Source organism: Pieris brassicae, chromosome 7 (assembly GCF_905147105.1).
Source record: "Pieris brassicae chromosome 7, ilPieBrab1.1, whole genome shotgun sequence".
NCBI lineage: Eukaryota > Metazoa > Arthropoda > Insecta > Lepidoptera > Pieridae > Pieris > Pieris brassicae.
Genome location: NC_059671.1, coordinates 9,832,530 through 9,847,553, shown reverse-complemented (window position 1 = coordinate 9,847,553; position 15,024 = coordinate 9,832,530). Strand labels below are relative to the sequence as shown.

The 15,024-nt window shown below is 33.4% G+C and overlaps 1 protein-coding gene across 2 annotated transcripts in view; it reads right to left on the bottom strand.

Annotated features, from left to right (window-relative positions):
* Positions 1-1,279: 1,279 nt before the first annotated feature.
* Positions 1,280-15,024, bottom strand: part of LOC123711827 (galactokinase-like) — a 34,513-nt gene continuing 20,768 nt past the window's right edge. For both annotated transcript variants that reach the window (XM_045664653.1, XM_045664652.1), the window contains exons 6-9: positions 11,788-11,969; positions 9,529-9,644; positions 6,357-6,515; positions 1,280-1,408 (exon numbers count right to left, since the gene is read on the bottom strand). In XM_045664653.1, the coding sequence (XP_045520609.1) occupies positions 1,295-1,408; positions 6,357-6,515; positions 9,529-9,644; positions 11,788-11,969 (571 nt within the window). In that variant the 3' untranslated portion in view covers positions 1,280-1,294. The remainder of the gene's footprint in view (positions 1,409-6,356; positions 6,516-9,528; positions 9,645-11,787; positions 11,970-15,024) is intronic.

The window sequence follows — 15,024 nt, the reverse complement described above, 5'->3', positions numbered from 1 at the left end:
GTTAAAAGTGAATATATTATTACCTTTGCAATAAAATTACTCTTTTACATTCTATATGTGTTCTAAGATATACCTATTATGTTAATGGAATATTAAGTTCCATGTCTTAGATTGAGGATTTCGACATTTGTTAAGCATGGAACCTGACCTCCTATAAAAGAAATATATGCAGTCGTACACAAAAAAGGTTTCAACCCCGGGATTTTTAATTGTCAACTTTTTAGTACATGCTGACTGTTATTAATAAGATATCATGTATACGGGAGCTTGCAATCATTGTGTAAATAAGAGTATTTGGCGATTAAAGTATCGGAAAGCTTATTGCCATCACTGCTCATCCGTTATATGCGCTTAATTTAATAGCTGACAACACTTCTATCAAGATTTAGGAGCATTTAATTTTCGAAGTGATCTTTATCGGCGTTGGAAAAAAACTACCGTCACATTTTTGGGTTACATGTCACATTTTCCGTTATGTGCCATCATTTTCTTGTCCCTATCACGGTTGATTCGAAGAAATTCGAAGCCAATAATAACAAAAATATTTAATAACAATAACAATGATGGTAATAAATGAAATAATTAATGAAATTCTGTAATAATCTTAGTAGTAATAAGGTAAAATGAAATCATTGTATTATTTGTCTATGATAATAAAAGCCTTTTGTTAAACTTTATCTAATTTTATTTTATTTTACCAATTTCTGTTAAGTTGCATACAGTAGATCATTTTTTCAAAAATAAGGTCATAAAGAAGTTTCACTTCTTACGTGTGTACACTAGTACACACACCAATTTTTTTTAAGTGTTGGCCTAGTGGCTTTTGCGTGCGACTCTCATCCCTGAGATCGTAGCTTCTATCCCCGGTTGTGCACCAATGTACTTTCATTCTTTGTACAAATTTGACATTCGCTCGAACGGTGTAGGAAAACATCGTGAGGAAACCGGCTTGCCTGAGATCCAAAAAGTTGACGGTGTGCGTCAGGCTGATTATCTACTTGCCTATTACATTAACAAATGATAATGAAACTGATACAGAAATCTGAGTCCCAGACCTAAAAAGGTTGTAGGTTTTTTAACACCCTACAAAAAAACTACAACGTTAAAAATATAATTTTAACAGATGTTCCGTTTAGCTTATATAAAAATAAAAAAGTTACTTTACTCTATGCTTTTGGTAATCTTTTGGTAAGATCCGAAGACATCGTACTCGCAGAAAAATATCGCAGCGTGTGTATGCTATTTTTATGTTGGCTTAAAGGTAAATAAAACAAAAACCTATTTATAAATATCATTATATTTTTAAAATTTTGGCGCCATCACTTGGTTTACAAACGAAAAATGTCGGATTTCCTTTATACTCCTGTAAAACCTTTTCTTTGATATCCTTTGAATATTTCTCCTCTATCTGTAAAAAAACATGAATATAAGGATTATTTTATTTTTAACTCGAGTATAATTCTGATTTGTGTCTAGGGAAGTGTTGGCCCAGTGGCTTCAGCGTGTGAATCTCATCACTGAGGTCGTAGGTTCGATCCTGGTTGTGCACTAATGGTCTTACTTTCTATGTGCGCATTTAATATTCTTTCGAACGATGAAGGAAAACATTGTGAAGATAACGACGTGTCTTAGACCCAAACAGTCGACGGCTTGTGTCACTTGGATTTAAAAAAATTATCATGAAACAGATTCAAAATCTGAGGCCCAGACCTAAAGAGGTTGTAGCGTCACTGGTTTATTTTTATTTAATTCTGATTTAAAAATATAAAATTTAATCAAAATTGGCTTAGTTTAGAGTTGAATGTTAACCATATATTTGTTTAACATGCATTATTAATATCAAGATTTATGTCTAATACTAAGCATTATACTAGTTTATTATATTATTTTTTTGTTAAAAGGCTTGTCGTGCTACACTACAACTAATATCCTTATGACATGGGCGAGTTGTGTACAAGTATTATATATACACAATATTTCGCTGGGAGTCGCTATATACGTCTCATTTACACAAAAGTGAATGGTTATGACCTGACATATAATATGTATATATATTTTGAACATACAATAGTATTATTATCTGAACACATGTATAAAGATGTACACGTTATGACGAATGGCAAGCTTGCTACATAATTTCGTAGACTCGTAGCCTCGTCGGAAGGCTACGTAGCTACACGTTTTATTGCTACGCCAAAGTTATGATTGGCATCTAGCAAACATTCTGCACCGCTTCCTTAATATAATATATAATGTTTCTCATATTCGAATACAGATGAGGGATCAAAACACTATTGACATTATGATTAATTAATAAGTTGTGCGCCTATACCAGTGACCCCAGAACTTACCCAGTTCGACGTATGCCATTATGAGTACAGAGTTCTACTGAGATCACAGTTTACGTTATTATTGAATCTCAATAAAAGCACATGTATCTTAGTTTGTCTCCGTAAAATCCTATATACAAATACTTAGTCTGGCCATAAATACTATTACAATTGAAAATTTACAAAATATTACATTTGGCAGAAGATTTTATCTCGGAAGATGAAGATACCACCTAGAACCATGTCGCGTATTTTAAAAGATGACTTAGGGCTTGCAGCATATAAAAAACATTTCTTAACTGATAATTTAATAAAAGAATAGGGAGGTAAAACTGAAACAACTACTGAAGCGGTACGCAAAGGCAGATCACAGAAAAAAATTGTTTACTGATAAGAGGATTTTTACAATTGAGCAAAATTTTAACAAATAATATGACCGTATTTATGCTCAAAACTCTAATCAATCTCAGCACTATTTGACTTCAGTAATGGTTTGGTGGGGGTTGGTGTTTACTTTGTTTCAGTGTTTATTCTTATCTCCGGCACTTATGGGATTTTGCAGTACTTTAACACAAAGAGGAATAAAACATAATGTGTGAGACACATTTTTCCAAAACTGCTACATAATTGTTCCGCGATATTTAAAATAGATCTGATTCATTGCGCTTTGAAAATAATGGACCTTATTATGACTACAATACTAACGCTAAACTCTAACTAACAGTAGAAATAACATTAATCGGTTTAAAGAAAATTGTGGAATCTTTAATTAAAAGAGCAACAAATGAACTTATATATCTTAAGATCTGTCTTCTTTTTATTTCATTTGTGACAAGAAGCTATCAACCCATTTGTTGCGGTAGCTAAAATCATATATACCTACCATGCTTCACGAGAGATGGGATGATTTTGGTAAAGATTTAGATATACAGTTGATAACAATGTATCAAATTAGCTAGTTCTAATGACAGGAACATTATAGGCAAACATATACATGAACAGGCGTATAAAACAATCAGTAAGGACATATTAAAATATAAATGACGTGAATAAATGACGCGCTTCGTTAAAGGAGTTTATTTAAATATTCATCAAATTATAAAGGATATTGAGATTATAAAGGTAATTTTGTCTTTTTATACGACAATTAGAGTCATATACATTCCTTCTTATTCATTTATAGCCCTGTTTAACCCGAAAATAAGTAATTATCTCAAACTCGAATACAATTGTATTGATTAATGATTTAATTTTTATGATTTATTCATTAAAAGAGGGCGTTCTGCATGTGTAAAACGAGATATCAAAACAATTCTATACAAATATATAGATTTTAATAATAATGTTAAAGTTATTTGTGGTTAGTATTATATCCCTCTCTTGAATAAAGTAGAATATCTTGGGTGAGAATATAGTAGAATAACTAGTGTGTCATTCCGTACGTTATGTAACCGGGATCGACCCAGGGACTATCTAAACTCTCTGAAACAGTGATAACAACTTGGGGGTCTTCTCCCCTAAATTTAAGCGGAAATAAGATGTCCAATCAAATATATCAACCAAGATTTTGATTTATATATTTGAATCACCATCACGTAAAGTCGAGGCTATTCAACTCCTTGACACCACGGGCCTGGTGAGATGACTGAATATGACAAAACCATTCGAACTAGAGAATTAGTGTTATTGCATGTTAGTATTAAGTGTAAACAGTGTCAAGTGAAAAAATAGAACACAATTTCCTTTAATCGAGACTGTAAGTAGTGTTATTGGACACTTTCTTATGTTAAATATTATATGTGTGTTTACTAAGATATCATCGAATATGTTTTGTTAAATGACCTCTCCGAGTGCTTTTTCATCGATATTTTGGGACATTTAAAGTTGGTCGTAGGTATCACTGTTTTGAAATTCGATTGACTATAATAAAGCAGAAATTGATAGTTTCAATAGATCTCCATTGAAATATCTTATCATTTTGACCTCACGAAGTTGCTATTACAGTGTATTTCAGTTCTAACGTCTTAAACTCAAACTCCAACTTAAACAACTAATTTAGATTGTTTACTTCTCTCAGTGTTTATATAGATGTTAGGTTTAAATATGATAAAAATCTATATTCTTCCCTCTGGCTACAGTCTACAAAAATATATTTATCAATAACGAAACATGAGATACTTCACAAATACAAGATATGTAAAGTGTTTTTAAATTAGTCATTTCAAAGATAAGATTTTTTATAACGGAATGAGTAACGCATATAAAGAATATAGGCACGAAATTGTATAACAAACCATGGCTCTACAACATTGGCTCTGGGCCTCAGATTTCTGTATCGGTTTTATGATCATTTGTCAATCTAATAGGCAAGTCAGCCTCCTGTGCCTGACACATGCTATCGATTTTTAGGTCTAAGGCAAACTGGGTTCCTCACGGTGTGTCTTTCACCGTTCGAGGGAATTTTAACTGCGCACATTGACATACACATCGAACTTACGACCTCGGGGATGAGAGTCGCACGTTGAAAGCCACTAGGCTAACACTGCTCTACAAAAATGTAAACAGAGAAATTTATAGTACATACACAAATACCAAAACAATTACAACAACGATTTTAAAAGGCGCTTAAAAGTAGGGGAGCACGAACACATATCTTTGAAGTGAGTGTTATAGGTATTACATATTCTATCTATCTATCTACGGCGGTAGACAGACATAGAAGGTATGGTATTGATTGATAGCGACTTAACATAATTTAAGCCTATGGAACATATAGGAAACTAGCTATAGAATGAATATATTTTCAGAATACAAGTACTTAACTAACGGTGGATGCGAATACAAGAGTAAATCTTAAGATCTTAATCTTAGAATAAATCGTCAGTTAATCGAGAGTAAATCAATTTTACGTTTTACTATGTACAATTCTCTTAATAAGGGGTCTATTCGGGAATAGTTACTATGCCGCCGTTTCGCACGGAATAACGGAGCTATTCCTAGAATAATGTAATGGCGTCAGTCAGTCCAATCATCTGATTTCTGTCATTTCACAAATTTTTATTCTGTGTTTAAATTTCAAGTCAACGCAACGCACTAAATTAATAGTCTGGCATTGTATAATGCAACGTTTAAGCATTATGATTGATGATAGTCATAATGAAGAGGAAATTATACCTAGACGTCCAACATGGTTAGAAGAAAGAAAAGACTTATGTGAATAATATGATGGCCATGATTTTGCGATGAGGTTTCGTTTGAGCAAAGAAGCCACTTTGTTTCTGATATCGAAAATTGAACGTTACGTTGGAATGTATTTCTGTAAATGTGTACATTCTTTGTACCTGCTTAGTGTTTTTCGTGCCCTTTTAAGTGCACCATATAGTGCGTATATAGTGCCGATGTTACTTTATTTACCTGCCTACGTAGGTAGGCTATTACCTGTCTGTCCAATATATGACTAGGTAGATGTTAAAATAATGATGATGACAGGATAGATTATTTTCCAGTATTTACGCCAAATTGTTGAGAGCAGTGTTGGCCAAGTGACTTCAGAGTGCGACTCTCATCCCTGATGTCGTAGGTTTCATTCTCTCTTATATTCACGTATTGTTATTCCTAGCGCAAGTATATTATCGATTACTGGGAGAAACGACTATGGTTTTACTCGAGGTTAAAATTATCTAATCTCGAAGGATCTAATTCTCGTTACTACATCAGTTAAGACATAAAAACTATTGTTTATTATATCAATAGAATGCGCTTCTTGTAAAGATTTTTTTCTTGTTAAAAGAATTCATTTTAAAGGATATCACTTTCATTATCCCAAATTAAAGCTGTAATTAAATTTATTCTAAGAAAATTGGTAATACAACATTCTTACCGCTATAATATCTAGGAAAAATTAGAACGTACACAAAGAAAACGTTATTTCTAAAAAAAATTTTCGATAACGAATAATGTGTTATAAATAAATATAAATTTATTGTAATTTTCATTGCCACAATTAAAATTTTAATTTTCTCTTACCAAAGCAATAACGCAGCCGCCGAAACCACCGCCCGTCATCCTCGCCCCATAAACACCCGGCAATGTCCTCATTATATCAACGAGCTCATCCAACTCAGGACAAGAGACCTCCATTAATTGACTTAGAGATTTATGTGACTGGTATAAAAGGTCGCCAACCTATTAAAAACAGAAATAATTCACTAAAAATGCGTAATTTAGTTTATGGTAATGGTTTTGTCACACTTGTCACAATGTTTGTCTAGACCAGTAGTGACTTACACTAGTGTAGGTCTAAAATATACATTTATTTTCACTAGGAATCTTTCTTATTTATTATTAATGGAATATTCTTGATTCGTATACTTTGTGTGAAATAAAACTGAGCGTTTTTAAGGCAGTTTTTGCCGCACACTACCACTATGTTGAACCAGCTGCCCACTGAAGTATTTCCGAACCAATTAGACTTAGGGTCCTTCAAGTAAAGAACGTACCAATTCTCTGGCGTTGACAGTGTCCATGTAACACTTACCATCAGATGAGCCTCCTCCCCACTTGCTCCTTTGTTATATAAAAAACACTATTGTGACAAAAGGAATTTTAACTTTTTAAGAATCGCTTATGTTCTCAAGATCGTTTTTCATTAGTTTTAAACGTATACTGTGTATTGACTCTTTTTTTATGACAATATTGATGACTTCGAGACAATACAAACCATAGATTGCAGAATAATAATAAGAATAATCAATGGCGCTACAACCTGTTTAGGTCTGTGCCTTAGATTTCTGTATCTGTTTCATGATCATTTGTTAATTTGATAAGCAAGTAGGCGATCAGCCTTCTATGCCTGACTGACGCTGTCGACTTTTTGGGTCTAAGGCAAGTCGGTTTCCTCACGATGTTTTCCTTCACAGTTCGAGCGAATGTTAGAAGAATAGATTGCAGATTATTATTGTTTTTTGCAAATTAACATAAATCTTCTTTTCTTTCTTTATTATAAAACGAACTAACAATATTAATATAAATGGGAAAGTAACGTGTTTTCCGCAATCACGTCTATACTACTGAACTAGTTTGATTGAAATTTGGTACAAAGATAGTTTAGAGCCTGAGAAAGAATAGGCTTTAATGCGAAGAAAGGTCTGTAAGGGAAGGAATGTTTGTATGGTATATAATATATAATGTATTACAAATCAAAATACAGAGAATTACAGAGTTAATACAAAATCTGAGTAAGTAAGTAAGTAACTTGCCTAGACATACACAATGAGCGGCGCGACGAAGGTGGGCGAGCTCACTGCCCATTCGGGTAGACAACGAAGGGCAGACAACTCTGCCAGACGTGTGTGGAAGGGGTTGTCGTCGAATACCTCTCAGTTAGTTTTTACCACACTTATAAATTGTATTTTAACATTCTCGTTTCCGATAATGTCCAATAACAAAAGTATCATTTAGATTTACGATTATGAACCCTTTGACAAGCCAAGTTTGTATTTGTTAGCATCGCAACCCCTCTACCCCTAGCATTGTGTTAGTTATAATCTCATATTTTAAACCATTAAAGTCAGTTGTTACCCAGCTTCAAATAGACAGTTTTATTTAAACATCTTCATACAAAAAACCGCCACTGAACTCGACCAATAAAATTAGAGAAAACGTTTTTATTCCCCAATAATTACGATTGTAAGGCCATTTTACTTTAAAGGAATACAGTTTCCCCTGAAATCATTCGCAATTACAATAGATAGGCAAGGAAATAGAAATAGAATAGGGAATAGAAAGGTCAAGGATGCATGTCTTCATTTATAAAAACCATGTTTTTCTCATGGACTACTCTGTGACATGCTCACGTGTTTCGAAACCCTTTATTTTGGCCAAAGATGGAAAAACTAAAAACGTCGTATATAAAAATATACTTAAATAAGATATACGTAGGTAACAGTGAAAATGTTTAGAAAATGAAAAACGGCTTAATGTAGAAAGTTACAAAACTTTTATTGTTTTTCGAAGTAATCTCCGTTCCTCTCTACACATAGTCGCATTCGATGGAACCACTGAGATAAGCAATGTTTCTAACTGGCCAGTTCTAAACATTTTCAGTGTTACCCACACGTGTGCAGTAAAATACGGTAAATAGCTTCTTTTGTTGTACGTGTTTTAGTTACAAAACAATAAGCCTAAAAAATGCTGTCGTAAGTCTACGTACAGACGGTCGCGGGCTAGGTACTGATATAAATTGAAAATTGGTTTATTAACTTTGTTGATATTCTGCCCTTAACGGGTAAAAATTCTTTAGCTACTTAGATTAGTATGTTTAGGGTGCGATGAGAAAATTTGAAGAAGGGTCTGGGGCAAAAGGTTAAGGGGTCGATTACCTATTCGCAAAACTTTGAGAAAAACTTGGGTTTGTAAAATAGAACAGCTAGGAGGGAGCCGCTTTTAGTCCAGCCTCGGTGGAAGCCGAAAATGTTTTAACTTAAAAAACTGTAATACATAGCTGGCTTGACAGGTTTAAACAATGGTACGATAAACTTCCTTTATTTTTGTTGATCTTGATTTATTTTAAAATGTGACAATACATTGCTTTAGCAAAGACTTCGTTAAAACTTAGGAGAGGGTTTGAGGTTAATTAATCTACAGAAATAGTTCTACTTAGTCAATATCAATGTAATGTAAGTATAAAAATTGTGTCTAAATAATATTTTCGTTTATACTCTAGCAATTATTATATTCATTGAAAGATTTATAGTCAACACATAAGTATACCTACAAAAATAAACAAATATTAAAATGTATTTTTTTACATTCGGGAGCTAAATCCAAGCACTGCAAGCTGATCAAAGAACTGCAATCGCATTTTTTATCTCCGATATGCGTTTAATTACAAATAATAGCCGTATTGTAAGAGGTTTTGTTTGGTTATAAATCTGAGATGGAGAACAAACTAAAATCTTATATTAAAGTTAACCCAAGAAATTTGATACTGTTGTTTTACTATTGTGTGTTGAATCAAATATTTATTTGAATTTTATATTCCATTTATTAAGTAACATTTTACAACGCTATATATAGTCAAGCAGTTGAAAGGGCACAACGAATATAATTTTCACGGCCAGGAATCGAACCTAGCGGAAATGTTTCCTTGGAAATGGTTTGTATAACATTTTTATTTTATACTTTTTATGTTACTTACTTCCTTTAAATATTTTTTTGGTAGCAGAGTAGCGACTTTCTCAGTCCGTGTGATTTCTTCGATGACATGCTTTGCCCTCTTCACAATATCCGGATCCGAGTTAAGACTTTTCAAATCTGTAATGAATCGAAATAGTTTTTCGTCGTACGAAAAAGGTAAACATCGTGTGGTACGACATATATTTGACCCAAAATTATTGACAGAGTCAATAGTTATTACCACTTATCTCTGACCTCTCTCAAATGAAAAAGAAAATTCAGAAAATCCTATTATTGGTAGTGTCTCTTCGTGTTTTTAGGAGTAGTATATATTATTTTTCCTTACTATGGTTGCCCAAAAGAGTTTGCTTTTAAGCGATATGGCCATTGCATTATTAAAATTTTCCCACTGTATTAGTTTTGTATAAATAAATAAAGCATTATTCTTATATGGGAAAAATGGACGGCGTGTAAAATACCTTATCACCTACATATGTAACTATATAGACAAATGATTAGGAATACAGAAGTATATGCCCAAGTCCACTTATTATTTATATTTTTAAAAATCAGTGTCACTACAACCTTTCCAGGTCTAGGCCGCAGATTTCTGTTGTTTCATGATCACTTGTCAATCTAGTAGGTGATCAGCCTGCTGTGCCTGACACACGCCGTTGACTTTTTGCGTCAAACGCAAGCCTTACGATGTTTTCCTTCATCGTTGGAGTGATTGTTAAATACACAAATAGAAAGCAATTCCATTAATACACAACCGTGGATTGAACTTACGACCTCAGAGTCCCACACTGAACAAAAAACTGCTCTGCATTATTCTCCTTAATGTAACAGCTATTTCTAGAAAATAAGATTATCTTTTATATATCTTTAACCATAACCGTATCGGTGATGATAGGTTAATAATATTGTTTCGGGAATGCTTTGAAAGTATCGTATATAAATTAATAAAGCCTGAACACCGTACACAAGATCGTCAATTAGTTATATTGCAGTGATCGTATTCCAATAACAATACAATTCTTGTGATATCCTATCGAACTGTCAGAGTTATAATCTCAATTAAATTTTTGCTAGGAATAGTAATAAAAAAGGCTATTTATTTTGAATCTTTACAAATGTTGAATATACAGTTTATCGCCTTATCGCTTTTATTTACTTATCTGTGAAACAATTTAAAAACACTTCTATAATAATAACTTGTACATATAATTTCTTCCATATCTTGTATTTGTGAAGTGTTTGTCATGCTTCCTAATCGATAAATATCTTTTTGTAGTATCGTTAGAAAAAAAAATTAGGTTACGGACACATGAAAAAGAAAAAGTGCACATGAATCACAATATTTTAGATCAGTTTCATATCAGTTAGTACAAAAGTTAAGGATTAGTTTTTGTTCCTGTTACTCAATATAGGATATTCCATTGAGTTCCATTGATTGGGTAAAGGATAAAGGCCATCTCCAGCTTTATCCAAATTTATCCATGTCTTTCTTTCTCCATTTTCTTGTTAACGCTTCTATTTCTTCTTTCCACACTTTTTCACGTCGATAATTGTATCGATATTGATATTGATTTCAATATCGCTTAAAAATATCTTAAATTATTAACGTGAACTTACCAATAAAGCAATAATGATAAAATGTTACTATTATGGATACTATAAAACGTTTTATTAAACTGTTTAGTAATTGATTGCACTGTTTTATGGTTAAAGATATATAAAAGATAGTCTTGCTTCCTAGAAATAGCTGTTACATTTTAGAGAGTAATATAAATAATGTAGAGCAGTGTTGTCTTAATGGCTTCAGCGTGCGATTCTAATGTCGTAGTTTCGATCCACAGCAGTGCACTCATAAACTTTCCTTATGTGTGCGCATTTAACAAACCCTCGAATGGTGAAGGAAAACATCGTATCGGCTTGCATTTGACCCAAAAAGTCGACGGTGTGTCTGCCGCCCAGACCTAAAAATGTTGTAGTACCACTGACTTCTTTTAACAGATATAATAAGTGGACTTGGGCGTACACTTCTGTATTCCTTATAATTTTTTAATATAGATATGTAAGCGATAAGGAAATTGACATACGCCGTCAAAAAATTAAGCAAAAAATTATATTCATGATCCACGATTCGCACTAGCCCAACTCACCCAGTTGAAAGTTGCACGTTTTCACCCATACTTATACGTATTACTAAACACGTAATGAAGTAATACGGTTGCACGTTAAATGTATTTTATACTATTAATGTAAAATCTGGTAGTACCTTCTATATTTTTGGCACGTGCATCCCTAAGTGAGGCTACTTTGAGTATCTTCGCGGCGTCCTGGCACTGCGATCTACGTAAGGGATACTCGCTCCCAGTCAACTGATGTTTTACATTGGAATTCACTACTAAAATCACTGCGTTACCTATTTCTAGAGGGATCTGCTTTGCTTCTAAGGACCTGGAAAAAATAACCTAAATTAAACCCAAGGGCTACCTGAATGAGATCACTTAGTATTATAAAGAACTCTTCGTATTGCTAAGTTAAAATGAAATATAAATCTGTGGCAAATATAGGTCTGGGCCTCAGATTTATGTATCTGTTTCATGATCATTTGTCAATCAATAGGTTCATATATTGTTCATTAGAATATAGTTATATGAAAACGGAACAGAAATATTTCTAAATATTGTATTTTATAAGCAACGTATGTTACTGTTTATTTGCCGGATGATAACAAAACATTTATTTATTAACACTTCGTTGTAAGTATATATGTTTTAATCAAATAAGAAGGAAGGGCAACGGCGTTATCGCTTCGGGCGATCTCTTCCAATTAAGGTTTAGAAAATTAGATAGAGAGAGAAAGAAATGCAAAACTATATTAAACAAAACTAATGGAACAAAACAAAGCAATTAAAACATATGTAAACAGATATTTATTTATTAACACTTCGTTGTACATAATATGAAAAGTGAATAAAATTAAATTAAAATGAGGGCAGCGGGTGAAACAGAAATAAAAAAGGACACATGAATCACGATAATTTCCGATCGTTAGTAAGAATGTTAGGGATATATTGGTAGATGGTATTTATTTTAAAATTACCGCTCAGTCGATAGCGATAAGAGCACACGTTGCCTGCCTAAATACCTAACACTTTTCCAACAAACACATCATAACCTTAATAACTTCTTTCAATCATCACTCATCCCAAACCATTCACAAATATGATAAACAGCATAACAAAAAATTCGTAAAACTATTGCTGGAGTTGCGTGGTCTACTCAGGATGCATACACAACTTCAACCCGTCACGAACAGTTTCAGGTCCACAAATTTGACCAACCCATACGTGCAAATTTCAGTGAATATACCCCCGAAGTTAGAGAAAATTGTATTCTCAAAAACATCAAAACTGTTTTTGATGGAGTTTTTAATAGATATAGTTACAAATGTGTTTGAAAGCGAAATTTATTTTTGGGTGTTGCTATCACTTACATATTTTAGAGTACATTAAGTTGATTTTTAAAATGGTAAACTATTCTTTGGGTAGACAGTCCATTGCAGCGCTCTCCAGTTGGAATACTTTGTCCGTTTCAAGAATGAAAATAATTATATTAGGTCCTTACATATGAAATTGGCGTATTTCGTACTGGTCACTTTGACCTCAAATACCTACTCTTTGGTTAGGAATTTCAAATTCAAATTTGTACAGCTATTTACTCATGTATTTGTGCTTCGATGACCGTAATTCATTTGTTTTTTTCTGTTTGCGTCACTCATTTTACAAAATGGAAAACTTAAAGTATCGCATTATTTACGAGTACAAGTTCCGCCGTGGCACTAGTGCTGCGGAAACGACTCGAAGGGCAAATGATGTGTATGGGGGTCATGTTGCAAAAGAAAACACAGTTAGTTTTTGGTTCTAACGTTTTCGTTCTGGAAATTTCGACCTGCAGAACAAGCCCCGTGGACGGCCTGAGACCAAAGTTGATAATGAAGTATTGAAGGCTATTGTGGAAGCGGATCCATCGCAAACCACGTCCGAGTTAGCTGCAGGCTGCGGTGTTAGTGATAAAACTGTTTTAATTCACTTGAAGCAAATTGGGAAGATTAAAAAGCTTGAAAGGAGGAAATTGGAATGTCTAAGACATCCTCCGTACTCCCCGGACCTTGCTCCAACAGATTACCATTTTTTTCGAAATTTGGACAACTTCTTGCAAGGGAAAAAATTTAACTCTGATGGGGCAGTCCAAATCGCCTTCACAGATTTTATTGATTCCCGTCCGACTGGTTTTTTTAGTAAAGGGATCAATGAACTACCTATGTGATGGCAAAAGTGCATAGAAAACAATGGTTCATACTTTGATTAATTAAATATATTATATTTAAAAATATTCGACTTTTTGTTCCTCCCATACAAAACGCCAATTTCATATGTAAGGACCTAATATTATTTAACAATGATCCTGATAACAAAACTTTAAAACAAGCAAACGCAGCAGAATTTTTATAGATTTTTTAAATTGTTTAATTGTTTGTCTTGTTTTAAATCTGTGTAGTTAACAAATGTCTTCATACTTCATACCGGCGCAAGGGAAACTCCGTCTAATCTCTGTTCTATCTCGTTCTGTCCAATTTTGTTTACGATGTGATGTGATGAAAAGAAACCGGTGTATGTAATTGTAATGAATGTAGCTTCCAATAAGATGCTAGTAACGGCCTAGATTTTATACAATTTGTATGAATTACAATTATATCAAATTTCGGCCATACAATGCGCAAAGGCCTATGAGAACTTGGAGAAACTGATCGTGGTTGGTAACAAAGAAGGCGAGCGATCGCGTGGCCATTCACCAACCAGGTGGACCGATCTAGTGAAATACTCATGGCCCTGAAAGCTTGCGCTGGACAAAAACCGGTGGAAACAGATGGTCGGCTCCAGATGTTTGCTGAATGACGCTCAGATATGAGCTACCGACTGAAGGGAGAAAGTCTAAAAATGAGTCTCGTGGTAGAAAGTATTAAGCAACTATTTCTGTTATAAGAAATTTACAAATAACCTTTTTAAGGTTGTAATGAGTATTATTTTTCTCTTTACGTTTTGAGTTTCTGTTGGAACTTAAATCTATCAAGTAGGCTCAATACGGTAAAAGACTCTTACGGAATCTTCAGCATTGTAAGCTGTTTATTGTTTATTTTTTCAGTTCATTTTGAATGCCTGGCAACAATAAGAATTGAATAGTATTAACGATTCGCTAAATAATGTAAAAGAAATGTTTTCCTATTGACCGGTTCTTCGGTAAGGAATATAACGAATTCTCGTGTATAAAATTCATTTTCATTTTAAGACATTAATAAAATGTCACAATATAAATGACATGTCAAATAATTGTTGGTACTATGCCACTATAGTGTAGTATGGTGTATTTTTATAGTAATGTATTGTATGTATTAGCAAACAGTACTCGATATATGTATATATGAGAGAACTAAGAACCTAACAACCCT